Source organism: Pan paniscus, chromosome 7 (assembly GCF_029289425.2).
Source record: "Pan paniscus chromosome 7, NHGRI_mPanPan1-v2.0_pri, whole genome shotgun sequence".
Taxonomy (NCBI): domain Eukaryota; kingdom Metazoa; phylum Chordata; class Mammalia; order Primates; family Hominidae; genus Pan; species Pan paniscus.
In genome coordinates, this window is record NC_073256.2 from 133,006,945 (window position 1) to 133,019,339 (window position 12,395).

The 12,395-nt window shown below is 36.5% G+C and overlaps 1 protein-coding gene across 8 annotated transcripts in view; it reads right to left on the reverse strand.

The window, feature by feature from the left end:
• TRPS1 (transcriptional repressor GATA binding 1) overlaps positions 1–12,395 on the reverse strand; it is a 266,411-nt gene that overhangs the window by 204,219 nt on the left and 49,797 nt on the right. For all 8 annotated transcript variants that reach the window (XM_055116869.2, XM_034966516.3, XM_063606878.1 and 5 more), the window contains one exon: positions 11,110–12,038. In XM_055116869.2, coding sequence (XP_054972844.1) covers positions 11,110–12,038 — 929 coding nt within the window. The remainder of the gene's footprint in view (positions 1–11,109; positions 12,039–12,395) is intronic.

The following is a 12,395-nucleotide window of genomic DNA, read 5'->3' on the forward strand; positions in this document are numbered from 1 at the left end:
TAAGTGTTTTCAGCAATGGTTTATTGAAACTTATTGTCTGGAAACAGTGCCTACACATTCATAGAATATTGCAAACTTTTCAAATGGCTGAATCCATCACGGAGTAGGAAAATTTACTGCTTCTTAGCTGTGACTATACTAAAAGTGCAAGCAGAAAAAAGAGCAGAGCTTTCAAACTTCCTTCTTTTACTAACCAGAACTTTAATTATAACCCTTTAAACTCAGCAGTTCCTTTGGTAAAGACATCCAAATTTTTACAATTATATTAAACTGTAATTTCTGCTTGGGCCAAAAACTACATGAATTTATCCCTCTAATTAGTAGTAACTAAGTGTTTGGCTTGTGTCAGACTCTGCGATAGATATCAGGCATATAATATTGAAGAGGTAAACAACATCTCTGCCTTCAAGATACTTACATTGTAAGATTTAAAAACTGTAGATAAAACCCTTTATTTATTTGTATTTACATCTGCCTGTATTTATTTGCTTCTAGAGGAAGTTCTCTAGCTCAAATTCTATGAAAAGATATATTATTTAACCTCTTGGAACCGTAGTCTCCTGGCCTCTATGGATATAATACTGTACAACTTGTCATTTTATAGGATTATTGTGAGGATCAAGTGAGAACTATGGATTTGTGCTGTTCAATAGTACTTCCTGAGATGATGAAAATGTTCCATAGCCTTCCTTGGCCAATATGGTAGCCACTAGCCACAAGTAGGCTTAGTAAAAATGAAGAACTGTTTTTTAAATTTACTTTCATGTATTTTTCTCAGCATTTCACTAATTTATTTGTAATTAACTGAAATGTATTTATTTTAAAAATTTCTTTTTTAGAGGCAGGGTCTCAGTCTGTCAGCCAGGCTGGAGTGCAATGGCACGATCTCCGCTCACTGTCACCTCTGCCTCCTGGGCTCAAGTGAATCTTCCCACCTCAGCCTCCAGAGCAGCTGAGCAATAGACACACGCCACCACACCCAGTTAATTTTTGTATTTTTTGTGGAAACAGGGTTTTGCCATGTTGCCCAGACTGGTCTTGAACTCCTGAGCTCAAGCTAGCCACTTGCCTTGGCCTCACAAAGTGCTGGGATTATGGCATGCACCACCATGCCCAGCCTAAAATTTAAATAGCCACATTTTGTTAGGGAATACCATATTAGATAGCACACTCAACAGTAACATGTGCATAGGTAGGATTATTATTTAATAAAATGAATCATTCAAGTAAATTTTTCCTGCAAATGGGATAAAGAGATTACATAGAAGGGAAGTGGTAAATTCATTCAGTGACAAACTCACACACTTGTCACTATCAATATTCTTAGCTGTAAATGCAAAGGTTCAATCTGCTGTTACTAAGATAATACTTCTGTTTATATTCCTTCTTGAGCTACAAGAATAGTCTTATTCACATCTAGAAGAAAGCAGGAGTTCAATGCATTTTGACTGAATGAATGAACGAAGGGAGATGTAAGCAGATGAAAATGTCTCACCAAGGCCCCTAAGTTACCTGAGATTCGCTGGCCACAGTACTTCATGGCACCCTCACCACTGACTTGACCTGGCATACATGGCCTTCTTCAAGAAACTACAAAATGCATCTTTCGTCCACAAGCAAATGACTGACTATGGAGTCCTTTGATTGTGAATTAAAGTTATATAAAAACACCTAAAACAATTAAGGCACAAAAAAGAGTATTTTAAAGTCTTTTTCACTGACTAAGGACTAGCATGGCTTTTTATATTTGATTTTAGCCCTAGTTTCAAAAACTATTCCTTCCATGAAGTGTTTTCCATGGCTTTCATTTATAATTTATTTACATATGTCTTTTTACACACACACAAAAATGTTTTACCGTAGAAGTGAAGAATATAAAAGGGTTGGTTTCTTTCAAGGTCATTAATCTCAGTTTCTTTCTTTCCTCCCAATAATATGGAGCAAACGCTAATAAGAATAATATCTAAAATAATATGTCAAAGGAAAATATTTCTTAAAGCCTCAGAGCTCTTAAAATGACACTTCAACACATGTACTTATTTTCAATGCAGCAAAGAAAGAGTTGTTTGAACTACACACAAACCTCTTCTCAGTTGTGGTTCATTTTCAAGTACTATAATTGATAGCAACAGAGACAATTATAAGGGTACTAATTTAAGAGAACTTGAGGTTATGGGCTGATAGTCAAAGAGGTAAAAGCTTAAAAATAAAAAGCTAAGTTGTTAAAAAAAATCACTGTTCAAATACTGATATTTCGAATAACTTGAAAAAAATCTGTAAGGGCCGATCTTAGTGGAAAATAACTACAGTCAGAATTAATCTGCTTATATACATCGGGAATTTTTCTGCATGTATAGTGCTTCAAAAAAAAAAATTCTAGAATATAGAGTGTGCTTCAGTGATATACTTTTCATGGAGAATAAATGTTTCAGAATCTCAATAACAACTCAAATTATATGGCATCATCTGACTCTCATGCCATCCATAGCTTATTTCTGAGGTTTATTCCTATCAGTGACACTGTAACAACTCCCTTATTTGGATTTATAATATAAGAGCCAACCAATGGCAGGGGAGGGTACAGGGGAAACCAAAACTTAAACTCCTACACTGGGCACATTGAAGAAGAAAATACTGCATATTCCTCATTATGCATATTTTTATTATTGGCTTTTTGCATAATAGCAATAAACAGTTTACCCTAAACTGGTTTTCTCATTTTACTCAGTATAATTCTGAATTAATTTTTCTATATTATCTGGTATTTCGGATGACAGAGTACCAATAAATCTTAAAGTCCATCTTAATAGGCCGGGGACAGTGGCTCACACCTGTAATCCCAGCACTTTGGGAGGCCAAGGTGGGCGGATCACCTGAGATCAGGAGTTCGAGACCAGCCTGGCCAACATGGTGAAACCCTGTGTCTAATAAAAATACAAAAATTAGCCAGATGTGGTGGCGGGTGCCTGTAATCCCAGCTACTCGGGAGGCTGAGGTGGGAGAATCGCTTGAGCCTGGGGGGCGGAGGTTGCAGTGAGCCGAGACCATGCCACTGCACTCCAGCCTGGGCAACAGAGCAAGACTCCATATCAAAAAAAAAAAAAAAAAAAAGTCCATCTTAATAATTTGGAAGACAATCTTTTATGGGAAAAATAAACAAGACAAAATGCAGTTCGAGTGGGTTACAAAGCTAAGTGAATTCCCCATAGCATTCCTCTACAGCATCCAACCTGCAGGTGCTGCTGGTTCATAATGGAGATATGTCAGAATTGCACATGTATTCTAAAGAGCATCTTAATGGGAAAAGAGAAAATCTAATCTCCGAAAATATAGAACATCCTTCCTCCAGGGAAGGTTGCTGTTTTAACACATCTACTATGTGCCAAGCACTGGAAATACAAAAAGAATGACATAGTCAAAAATCGTAACATGTCTATGGTTTAGCACAAAAAGCTCACAACTAAAAAGACAACAACAATGGAAAACATGCTTCTGCTGAGACATGTAACAGGTTCCATGACAACACAGAGGAAGAGCCCCTAACCCAGACTGAGGAGTCAGCAAAGGCTCCCAGAAGTAACAACTGAGCTGTGGACAGATGAGCTGATATGTGAAGGTTAGCCTCAAAGGCAGTGATCATGAAAGGGCATTTCAGGTGAAGGAAACAAAACCAGTAAAATCAACAGCGAGAGTAAGACAATGCAAGCTGCTCTCAGGAAATACTGAGGAGGGCCGAGGCATTATCAAATCGTTAAATGGAATATGGTACATAACGGTGCTTGCTATGTAATAAGTAATATAAATGTAATAAGTAATATAAATGTGCTAGCCTTGTTCTTACTATTATCCTTTCTAGAAGAATAGTGAGATTTAATTTGGAAAGTTAATGTCTTATTGGAGAGCTGATATTTACATAAGCAAGTATAATTAGATGATATGCTTTTCAACAGAAGTAGTCCCATACTTGCTATAAAATGTAGGACAACTGATCTATAAACAGAATTTTTAAAAATTAAAGGAAAGAAGAAAGAAAGGAAGGTGAGAGGGTGGGAGAAAAAAAGAGGAAGGAAGGAGGATGAAAAAAGAGAAGGAGAAAGGAAGAAAAAAGAAGGAGGACAGAAGAAAAGAACAGAAAAAAGAGGCAAAAGAGAGGAGGAAGAAGAAGGAATGAGGAAGGAAATAAAAACAGAAGACAAGAGTGAGCACAAAAAAGAAATCAAAGGAAACGAGAGGAAGATGAGGAGGAGGAGGAAAGAGTAGGAGGTGAGAAGAGAAGGGAAAGGAAGAGACAAGAAGGGTAGATAAAGCTACAACAACAGAAAAGAAATCAATAAGGATTTACTTGAAAGAAGTGACAGTAAAAGAATAAAGAAGGGAACAATGGGACACACTGCTCAAGTGTTTGGGGCGTGATATCAAACAGAAATCCAAGGTAATTCCAAGATTTCCAGCCTGACTTAGCTGAAAACAGGAGTAAAGAAGAAAGGAGGCAAAAAGAAAGTTGTTGTGGGGAACTTCACTTTTACATACGTTGACTTTGAAGTGCCAATGAATTCCAAGGTGGAGCTTCCCATCAGCTGGAAAAACAGGTCTTGGAACAAACCATCATTTATTATAAGATTCCCAAATATGTTTCTGGATACATGAAAGGATGCAGGCATTCTTTAATCATATATCAACAGTTCAACTAAACATGAAAGGAGAAATGCTAGGCCAGGAGACTCTGTGAATTCCCGAACTCCTCACTATGTCCCACCCGTCTATTGCTTTCTGAATTCAATGAAATCACACAGCTCCAAGCACAGCTGGAGAATCCAGCACACTCAAATTGGACACTCCAAAGGCATTCTGATTTGTTCTCTGCTTCCACACCCATTCCTGCACTGAATGTAGGCGGAGGATAAAACCTTAATTACACAGCCTTGGAGGACATAAATGGGAAAGGAGTGTATCTCCTTAACATGTAATCTGCATGGAAAAAAAACAACCTAAATTGTGCCTGGTAACTAGAAGAGCATAAGACAACTTTCAGACCACCATTTAAATAATAAATTCCTAAAACAAAGTCCTCTAAATGAGGGGAGTACAAAAAAAGTCAAACACCTGGATGAAATGTCCCTTAATTTGGGGATCAAACATTACATCCTTAATTGATTACATCAAACTTTGCACCTTATTTGCTCTACCAGAACTAATTTCTGCAGCAAAAGTACCAGGGAAAATGAATCACTGTAATTTTAAAAAGATGAGTCAGCAAATTTAATTTTCTTTTTACTGATTTCGAATAGAAGCTTAGTAAGTTCAAATAAGGTAGCAGTACACTACACGGAGCAGATAGCAGATAATCTCAAAGAAATCACCCAAGTCCCCAAAATCAACCTGATTCAGAGAGACTGCATCAAAGAGCTCTGATTTATGTCTTCTATCTCCTCCCTTACATGCAACTGGCCTACCTTCTATTGCTTTGCTATTGGCAGTAAACTCAGACTCATGTTTGGCCAGGCCATATATCAGTGTGGTTGTGAAGACAGGCTTCCGTGGCCTGTCTATCATGGTTTACATCCCATTCTCCCTATTTATGCAACTCTGTGATCTTGGGCAGAACACTTTAATATATGCTGTTTCCTTAATTTTTTAAATGGACATAAGGTTAGTGTTTACTTCTAGGGCTATTATGAAGATGAGTTCATTAATACATGTAAAAAACTGAGCTCCACATACACACATAAGAAACCCTTAGTAAATTTTAGCTATTATTAGATGTGAATCCAAAATTGGAAAAAAATAAGGGATCTGTACAAATTTTGATTATGTAAACTAAAAGATGAAAGAAGTATGAATCAACTTAAATGTAAGACAGAAAAATAGATTTTACATTTAACTTTCAATTAAAATTAAACAAGGGTTTGTATGATATTCTGAAAACGTATAACATTTGCCTCAAATGTGGATCACCTGATGAGGAATTCAAGACATCTATGGTCTAATGATTGTCAGAATCAGACTCTACAAAGGAAATCAGAAAATGAAAGAGAACAACTTTGTCTCTCCAAACTTTCCCCGTATTGGCACACTACTTGTATATCCGTGTTTCTAACAGCTGCACGTATGCTGTAATTACAATGATCCAAGAAATAAAAAACACTGAATAACCTCCTGACTTGAGATGGTTAGCAGAGCAGGCCATAGGAGAGGTAAAAGATTTTCTTAGGAGTTGAATAATGCTAAATTTGATTGGATCCACTGATAACCACAATTATTCTCCTAAACATTCTGCATAGAGAAAAATACTGACATTCAACAAAATTATACGTGTTCCTTTAAATGATAACAAATAAACCAAAAATCAAAGATGATACTAACTGTCATGAACAAGGCCAAAAAAGATTTAACTGTCATGCAGGTAAAGGGATTAGTAATGATAGTTGAACTATTCTACTAGGGTGGCTACATTATTTAGCTCTGCCATCTCCACTGATGAAAATAACCTGGTAAATACCAGAACTTTGCCTTGCTTTATGGCCTTGAGGTCAGCATACGTCTTATTTTGCACACTTTATTACTTGTTAAGGAGACACAGTCCTGAAAAAGAAGTGTGGGTTCATATGCCAAACATTCTGTATTCTATAGACAGTCTGAATTGATAAAAGTCTCATTCACCAGTTTTTCTAAACTGCAATTGTCCTCAACTCAGAAAAACAAAGAAACAGAACCTGCTAAGATCTACAACTTCCCTCCTACTCCAGATCAAAGAAAATGCCAAGGCAAAAAATAAATGTTTAGAAGTAAAATTCAAGACAAGTCAAAATAAACCACAATAAGATTAATGGTCTCTGATTTTTTTTTCAAACCAAACTGTAATCCCCTGCTCAAACGATTGTACTGATACATGTTAAAGATCTATAAACTCATACAATTAAATCTGTTGAAAATACAAATCCAAAGGATGACTTCCTCTCTCTAAAATCTGTTCTTCCTGCTTCTAACATGACATATTGTGCAACTCTGATAAAAATATTTACAACACAGAAATGTAACACTCCTAGCTCAAACATAAGACAGTCCTTGGTAAGTTAATCATGTGATTCTTCTATTAGCCTTAGAATTTCATTAAGGGCCAAAATAAATTTAATAGCTGGAAACCAGTAGCTACCTTCTTAAAGTCCTGAATAATGCAGTAATAAAAAGAATTTACTAATAAGAAAAGGCAACATATATATCATAAGCATCTGAACTTGGGATAGCATAAACACTTTCCCGTGGGAAGCACAACTTGACAAGACTCCTACTTTTATAACCTGATCTGAGGGCTAAAAGCTCCCCAATAAAGATGATGCAAACACCCAATGCACAGTGCATTACACCCTAATGAAACAGCAAAGGCCGCGTTGTTAATGCAGGCCTCCATTCAGTAATGGTTTAAATATAAGCATAATAAAGCAGATTAAAAAGAAAGAAGCTAGCAGGGCGCGGTGGCTCACGCCTGTAATCCCAGCACTTTGGGAGGCCGAGGCGGGTGGTCAGGAGTTCGAGACCAGCCTGGCCAATATGGTGAAACCCCGTCTCTACTAAAAATACAAAAAAATTAGCTGGGCGTGGTGGTGCACACCTGTTATCTCAGCTACCAACATCAGGAGGCTGAGGCAGGAGAATAACTTGAACCTGGGAGGCGGAGGTTGCAGTGAGCTGAGACCATGCCACTGCACTCCAGCCTGGGTGACAGAGTGAGATCTCCATCTCCAAAAAGAAAAAGAAAAAAATAAAAAGAAAGAAGCTGTAATTACTTTTTTAAGAACTCAATCTCTTGTATTATTGGTCTCCATGTGAGCCTCTATGGCCGAATACAGATAGTAAATATTACATGAAAAGCTAACCAATCATGCTGCATCTATGATTTTTACAAATTTAAGCATGACAATTGATAGAACATGCTGGATAAATGAAAAATTGGAAAACTAACATCCTGGTCAAATCAATTAGCTCTAAGCTAGCCATTATAGTTTCTCTTGTTTTCTTGGTAAAGAATTTACATGTCTTCTGCTTTTAGGACTGGGCATGCTACCTCAAGGTGTTGGGGGGAGAATCTGATAAATGCCACACTCAGAAAGGACAGTCTTGGCTTTCTGATGGCTATTTACAGTGACCTCCATTATCCGGCTGGGGCTCTATCTTCTATGCAGCACAAAGAAACATTGTTATTTGACAGTATTTTTACAAAGTTGTAATTCTTTGACTCAGTCATTTGTGATTTAATTTATACAAAAGTGGATATTATCAGTACAAGCATGTCTAAATTTCAATTATTCCTCCAAGTATATTTGAAATAACTTGCACTTAAACCGGGAAATCTTCGAATTTGTTTAAATTACTGTACTTCTTTTTCCCAACTGTATATCTCATATTTGCTCTCAAGTCCATTCAAATTATTTAAAACCATCCATGTCAAACCAAAATATAGATCAAAGCCATAGAGTTCTTTCAGCCTTTTGCTTTTGGCTTCTGTTACTTTTTTTTTTTTTTGGCCTAAAATGTCATAAATCTATCATTAACCACCAACTGTTCTGAATGTTTTTTAAAAAGCAAGTTTAATTGAAAAGGATTAATGAATTCTTCATCTATTACTTCAATTAGCTTAAATTATGGACTTACATATAATTCCTAAAATTGAATGATTGTCTGTAATACTCATATTTACCAACATCTTTTTATCAGAACACACACAGTCCATTAACTTACTATATATTTCTGACAAAACTGCATTAAAGAAATTCTATAGTCAGCATTTTATCTCCCACAGCTTTTAGCCTCCACGAAGTTTAACCACCAAGGAAAGAATCTCTCAAATAGCATTTCAGTAACACAAACTTGTTGGTATAAAAGGAAATTTCAGATGCGTTTTTATTCATTTTATGCATATAGAAAAACTGTTCAATATTTATTTCAGCATGAAGATACTAATAAGTTACTTATCTTCAGACATTTTTCTGCAGCAGTATCTGGCATATGTGCAAAGCATTCAAGATTAGCATTCGATCTACAAGTATATTCAGTGTTATCCTCACAAATTGAAGTTAACCCTTTAGATGCGTTTCAAAATCCAATTGTTTGTTTGAAATAATTACGCGCTGTTGCCACAGATTACTTTTTTCTATTTTTAGCAGTATTATTTATCTTGGAAAAAAATTGATCTTAACAAGATTATGTTCCTGCATGCTCTTTCCTACCACTTTTTGTCTCCTCGGTGTGTGCTGCAAGGATTTAGCAGACAGCATAGTCTAGGATCAGCTGTTTTATTTCTAGTTCTATTAGTTCAAACTCAGATAGCTCACACATCTGTTTTACTTCTAAAATCACTGCCCAGGAAAAGTGTCCAGCTCCTTCTACCCAAACATAAACTTTACTATAAATAACTAAGAACCTAACAAATAACTGTTTGGGGGAAATGGAAGTGTGTTTAAAAATCTGAATTCTTCCAAACTATAGGCCTTAGTAATTTTCGTTTTTAGAGTTTTCCCTGACAGCCTAGATCAGCTTCCCTCAGAAGTTGTCCCTAGAGTGAACAGACTGAAACGCCTGCCGGAAATCCAGGTATTAACTTCATATTACTTGCTAATTATAAAACACTGTTTCACATACTGACATTATTCACTTCCAACCCTTTTATCTAAAACAAGTATTTGCTTCCAAATCATAGTTTGACAGCAGAGTGTATCTGACATAAGACAGTGAAATGATCTTTAATAGACAGCAGTTCAAAGCATGTAGCTTTCATGCATAATAACTATGTTGGGTTAATTTGCTGCTCCACAGAAATAATTCTATTTGTGGAAATTCACAAACTAAGATGGAATTTTTAGAGAACTTTACCAAGATGAAACTGGTGTTTTAAGAGTTCTTTATGTCTCCCTTAAAGTGATAAGATTGCCATTCTGACATTTAAAGGAACAGGAAATTTCTCTTCTGATTCTTCTTACAAGTATTGCAAAATATGTTCACTACCTGTTATTTACAACCTCTTTGCCTGCTTTTCTTAATTGGCATTAGGTCAATAGAGAGGTCTGAGGCAAATGAGCTGTAGCAATCAAGTGGATAAAAATGACTGATATTTTAAGGGATTTACTTCATTAGTTCTCTGGGTACTTCTAATCATTCCTAAAAAAGGTTACTAGTAAAGCTAATATGTTTTGAAATCCCCCTGGCCTTATAATACAATAAAAATCTACAAACTGTAACAAAAACTAATACACTTTCTCAAGCTGACCATGAATTTTGACTATGCTAAAATTACTAAAATTAAATGTATACATTTATTTAGACTCAGTTCCATGTTTCGTTCTATTCAAAATGGTAACAGTTTCTTTTTTCCATTTCACATATGCCATAAACTAAAGACAGAAAGATAGAACAAAAAGGTAGGCTGTTTTTAATAAAAGTAAAAATCTAAATTATTACTAAATGCGTTCATAAATTATTGCCATTTTCCTTAAATGCAGAAAGGAATGCTTTATTGGCCCCTACCAAGGTCATTCTGCTGTCCCTAATACTTAAAATAACATTTACTTCTTTCTAATCAACATAAAATGTTATATCCCAGTTTTCATTTGCAATTATTTTGCCTTTTCAGGACTATCTCTGCAACCATCAATATGACCCGTCAGGATGAATATAAAATCAAATCCTAATCCAAGATACAGGAAATATCCTCACTGAAAGAAAGATTATAGCAAAAGCCTTATAATCTAAAACTGGAACAAGGCATGAATTATTATCATGTGCAACCATAAAGATTAGTAACATTCTTGGAAGACTGTGAAAACATCAAATTACCATGACATATGCCCAGAATTGTGAAGCTTAGCTAATTCCATGAAAAGACTTTCCCAAATTTAAAAAAATGCTAGGATTGTTTTCCACAATAAGAGGCTAAAAGTTGTCTTTAGACAACTCTGAATATACTTGTATGAAGTAGCTATGGAGCGTGTCCATCTCTTCTGCTAGATCTAGCAGGCTACCTGTCTGGTACTGGGACCTTGGTTTTAACATGAATATAAGAATTCACATTTCATTTCTAATAACTTTTTCTGTACAGAGACAATACAAAGTACAAACCTGCACATCATAGGTCCCATTTAGTAAAACAGGCCTTGAAGAATTGATGTCCTGCAGCACACCAGAAAACACGGAACGGTTGACCTTCTGGAAGTCTTTGGAATGGCTGAACTGCACCATGTTATGAAGGGCCAAGATTTTGCTGTCCAGCTCAGCATCTTGCCTGGTGCGGTTATGCAGTCCTAAGTGATACTTTCGGAAGTGCTTAATCAGATCTGTGGGGTCGTTGCCGTAGTAACCATATCCACAGATATTGCATTTAAAGTCCTGAAGCTCTGGAGACAGAGGTGCCGGGTCTGGGTTGTCATTCACCAGTAAGTCAGTTTTGGATTTATTCAGTCTTACACCCCCATCTGAAGGCACTTGTGGGTTTTTTGAGGCCACTGAAACTGGGCTCAAACCTTGACAATTGGCTTGACCACTCTGTGCTTGCCCTGTTTCCTCCGTAGCCTTTGGTGACATCTTCTGATCTTCCTTTGTCTCCACTGAGTCCCCTGAGGGGGTGCAGGCCATATCTTGAGGGTCATCTGCCTCTGCTCTTTGAGGAGACTTCAAGGGCTCACAGACTCCCCCAGCAGCTGGAGATGAGAAAGCCAACATATTTCTGTCTGTCACCTCATCATGCGGAAAGGAGGGAAAGTTTCCTCCCTTACTGGGGCTTTCATAATTGAAGCCAGCCTTCTCACTCAGAACTGCGCTTTTCAAGTCCTTCTTACTGCTAGAAGATGGATCTTGAACATGCAAGCTATGTTCCTCCTTATGATTTAGTTCTGCAGCATCACTCTGATCCGTATTTTCTGACATCTGATCTGCAGAAAATTCTTTGTTCTTTCCAGATACCTTGCTTTCTGTACCTATAGGCTCCAGGATCTGGCCCTCGCCTTCACTTGCAACGTTTCTCAGAGGGGGGTTCTTTTTCCGGACCATATCTGCAAAGATAAAGGGAAAAGGCAGATACAGTGTTATTTGAAAGTTACAGAGATACAGTTGAATCTGGAATATTTTACTTATGTGAGTTTTTTAAGGTGCATAATCAAATGCTTCCTCTAGGAAAAAAATAACCCATTCTAAAAACAGCAAAAAGTTGAGACTAAAACGAACAATTTACATTTAGAATTACTTTTGTAACCAAGACTGGCTCATTTATTATTTTAAGGTGGTTTTAGGAATAATGAAGGATTTATTTTTATTACTAGGTTTACCCTCCCTATTACTTATTCTTTCCTGAAAATATATTTTTGCCCAATCTCTTCCTTTGATTGTAGCTAACAATATATATGCATGCT